The following is a 3,273-nucleotide window of genomic DNA, read 5'->3' on the forward strand; positions in this document are numbered from 1 at the left end:
ATCTAATTAGGGGACCCACTTGTCATTGGCTAGCAATTAAACTAACTAGCAATTATCTCCTAAGCTAATTCATACGGGCCGGCCAGTGGTGGCTGTACACACACGTACACCACACATGCTTAGGCATGGTCACGGCCATGTCCATAAACAGCGACAAGTAGTAGCATCTAGGAGCAGCAAAACTAGCGTCCAGGAGCAGCTAGAGCAGCGGCGGCGGCTACACAGTAGAGTAGTAAGCAACAGCGTCGGCAGTAGAGGCAACAGGCAGAGCTAGCAGCGGTAGTAGTTTATAGGGCACTACTAGGCGCCGGTGCGCCGGCCGAAAGTTTCGGCCGGTCCGCTATCCAGAGTTGGATCCCACGTATATCAACGGCCTGAATAGTCGCAACTCCTCCTCAAAAGAAAAAAAGACAGCAGCTCTTGGGTCATTTCTTTCTTCGGTACACACCCTAGAATAAAAAAGGGGAAGATTCTCTGTGCTCGTTGGCCACCTCATGCTCGCCTGCGCTCGCCGGCCATCCCCCGCCGCCCGTGCTCTCCTCGGCTACACGCGCTCGCAGTCTTTCATTGTCACTGTGTCACACCACTTTCGTTGGTCGCAAAAAACATGGTCGCCATCCTGGCAGCATTTTTTGTTGTCACTCGTAGCAAAATAGAGAGACGGTTGCAGCAAAAACATCGTCACCGTCGCCATAAGTTGAAGCTCGTCATTGCAGGTCGCAAGATTTCCGTCGCCAGATACGCAAAAATGAATGTATGTAGCCAAAAAAACCACTGGTTGTAGCAAAAAACAACACTGTTGTAGCAAAAAAAAAAATCAACGTCGTCAACCGGCTATGGTGAAGGCTACGGCCACCACCGGTTTATTTTTCTTCTGAGATTGATTTGCTGGAAGGTTTTTAGCTGCAACCGTTGCAGCTAAGATGGGTGCAGGATCCAGCATCCAGGCATCGAGGTTGCGGCTCACGGCTGAGCCGGTTCCAGCATCTTGCGTCGCCGATTGTAGCACGACGTCGCCGTCATTCCAGCACCGCCCCACGCCGGATGCAGCTCTGGCCGAGCCGGTTGCAGCTCGAGGCCGAGCCGGTTCCAGCACCGCCCCACGCCGGATGCAGCTCTGGCCGAGCCGGTTGCAGCTCGAGGCCGAGCCAGTTCCAAAATCTTGCGCTGGTCGCAGCATCTTGGGGCCATGCGTCCCCGCCGTCCACCGTTGAAGCTTCCGCGGCGCCACGACGATGAAGAAGGGGAGGAGCGCGGCCATGGCTATGGATCTGGCGCCATGGGAGAAGAGGAGGTTGGGGCCGAGTGCTGCAACAAAAAAACGTCGGTGATGACGGTGGGGGCGAACGGCAGCACGACAACAGAGTATATTGGGCTGAGCACGGGAAGAAACTCGTCGGCGGCGAACACCGAAAGCGAGCTAGAGAGAGGTTGGAGATAAAGAGATAAGGTTAGTGAGTGGGCAGCACAACTCGCTCTTACCTGTTCCTTCCGTCACGCGTGTGTGATGGGCACCAGGCACGTGGGCCAGCAAACGACATGAAAGCCTCACGTGGCGAAGAGATAAGGGAAAAAGGACTCAGCAGGCACATGTGTGGCCGTGTGGGACCACCCCACGACGCGCGCGTGCGTGTGGCCGGCCGAAGTTTCCGCCGACGCGCCGGATACAAGTGTTTCCCTAGTTTATAGCAGCACAACAAGAAAGTAGCAGCAGCCAGCGGCAGCAGCAAACGGAGCAGCAGTGCAGGCACGCACACGCAGCAGGGGCGGGCGAGCACGGGATAGCAGCAGTGACAACAGACAGCACGGGCAACAGCACAGCAAGCGCGCGCACGTACGCATACGCGGTGGTTCGGCCTCGACGGAGATGGCGGCCTACGGCGTCCAAATCGAAGGATAAAAAGGGGGTCCCGAGGGAGAAGCTCACCCCGGTTCTCAGGGACGAGGTTAGAAGGTCGGAGGCGGCCCGAAGCAGTGGCAACGACGACGAGTTGGTGACGTCCGCGGCGGAGAAGGGCTCGATGGTGAGCGCACGGACCGTCCCGGCTTGAGCTGGCCCTCGGAACGGACGGATCCGGCCGCGGCGGACCTCCTGGACGTGCTCCCGCACGCCGGAGAAGACGGTGACCGCGACGATGACGGCGAGGGGCATCAGGCGCGAGGGGCAAAGGAAGAGAGGGCGCGAGGGGACCGAGGTTAGGGTTCCAGGGGGAAGGGGGCGCTCGGGGTCGGCCAAATAAGCGGGAGGGGGGGCGATGGCCGCCACCGCGGCCATGGCGCCGTGGATGGCCGCCACGGTAACCCTCGTCCCTGTAGCGAAGGGGACGAGCGGGGGTGTGGCTGGGCCGGCCAGGTGGTTGTGGCCAGATGGGCCACCAGGCCCACTAGGGGAGGGAAGTTTTCTTTTCCCTTTTCACATTTTAAAAACCATTTTTTAATATTTTTAGCTACTGTTTTCTATTAAAATATAAAACTAAATAAGTTTTGATAGATATGAGACTTGTCACATAAAACAAGCACATTATTTTAGGAGTCACAAAAGCTTGAGGCCAAAAGAAGTTGTCTAACCATTTATAGAAATTGGAAAGGCCAACTTTAAATGCTGCTGGACCACTAAATAAAATTCCAGGGGCACTTTGGGAATCCAAAATAGGTTGGTTCCAACATGAGAAATATCCAGGACTTATTTTCCAAACTTTGAACATTTTATTTTGCATGTTCGAGAAATTTGAATTTTGGGCTTTAATTTGAATTTGAGTTTGAACAAAGATTTGGATCAAGCAAGGATTAGCAACGGTAATGTGAAGACAAGGCACCATTAATGGAGGATTACTGTAGCTTAATTATCCGGACGTCACACTTGTTTCAGGCCTTTTTAAAGTAGTTCACTGATGATTACATCTCAAACCACCTTTATGGTCAGGAGGCAAGGAATGTTTTCATACAACACCAACGGTTCAATATTGAAGTGTTCCTGAAGAGGATGAAGGATGGATGGTCAATCATTCACAGGCGTTGGCCTAGAGTTGCAAAGACCTTCAACATTAATGAAGGCTCAATATTTGCCTTCCGCTTCAGCAGTTTTCTAGATGAGATACATCTGTCTATGTATCGTCTATGATGCTAATTTCGGGAGGTTCTAGATGTTGCATGTGAAACTTGGTGCTCGTGCAATTGTGTAATGGAGTAGCTGAGTGCTGAAGCTATATGATGTTGTACTCTGATGTATTTCAATTAAGAAATCCCGCTTCCTTAATACGAAAATGAAATATA

At 52.9% G+C, this 3,273-nt stretch overlaps 1 protein-coding gene across 1 annotated transcript; it reads right to left on the reverse strand.

The window, feature by feature from the left end:
• Positions 1-749: 749 nt before the first annotated feature.
• On the reverse strand, positions 750-2,972 carry LOC119308168. Its single transcript, XM_037584289.1, has 2 exons — positions 1,928-2,972; positions 750-1,308 (listed from the first exon to the last, which is right to left on the reverse strand). Exons 1-2 carry the CDS (start codon positions 2,273-2,275, stop codon positions 1,264-1,266), a joined length of 393 nt encoding a protein of 130 aa, XP_037440186.1. The 5' UTR covers positions 2,276-2,972; the 3' UTR covers positions 750-1,263.
• Between the last annotated feature and the right edge of the window lie 301 nt (positions 2,973-3,273).

The sequence above is a fragment of the Triticum dicoccoides genome, chromosome 5B (genome assembly GCF_002162155.2).
Source record: "Triticum dicoccoides isolate Atlit2015 ecotype Zavitan chromosome 5B, WEW_v2.0, whole genome shotgun sequence".
NCBI classification, from domain to species: Eukaryota; Viridiplantae; Streptophyta; class Magnoliopsida; order Poales; family Poaceae; genus Triticum; species Triticum dicoccoides.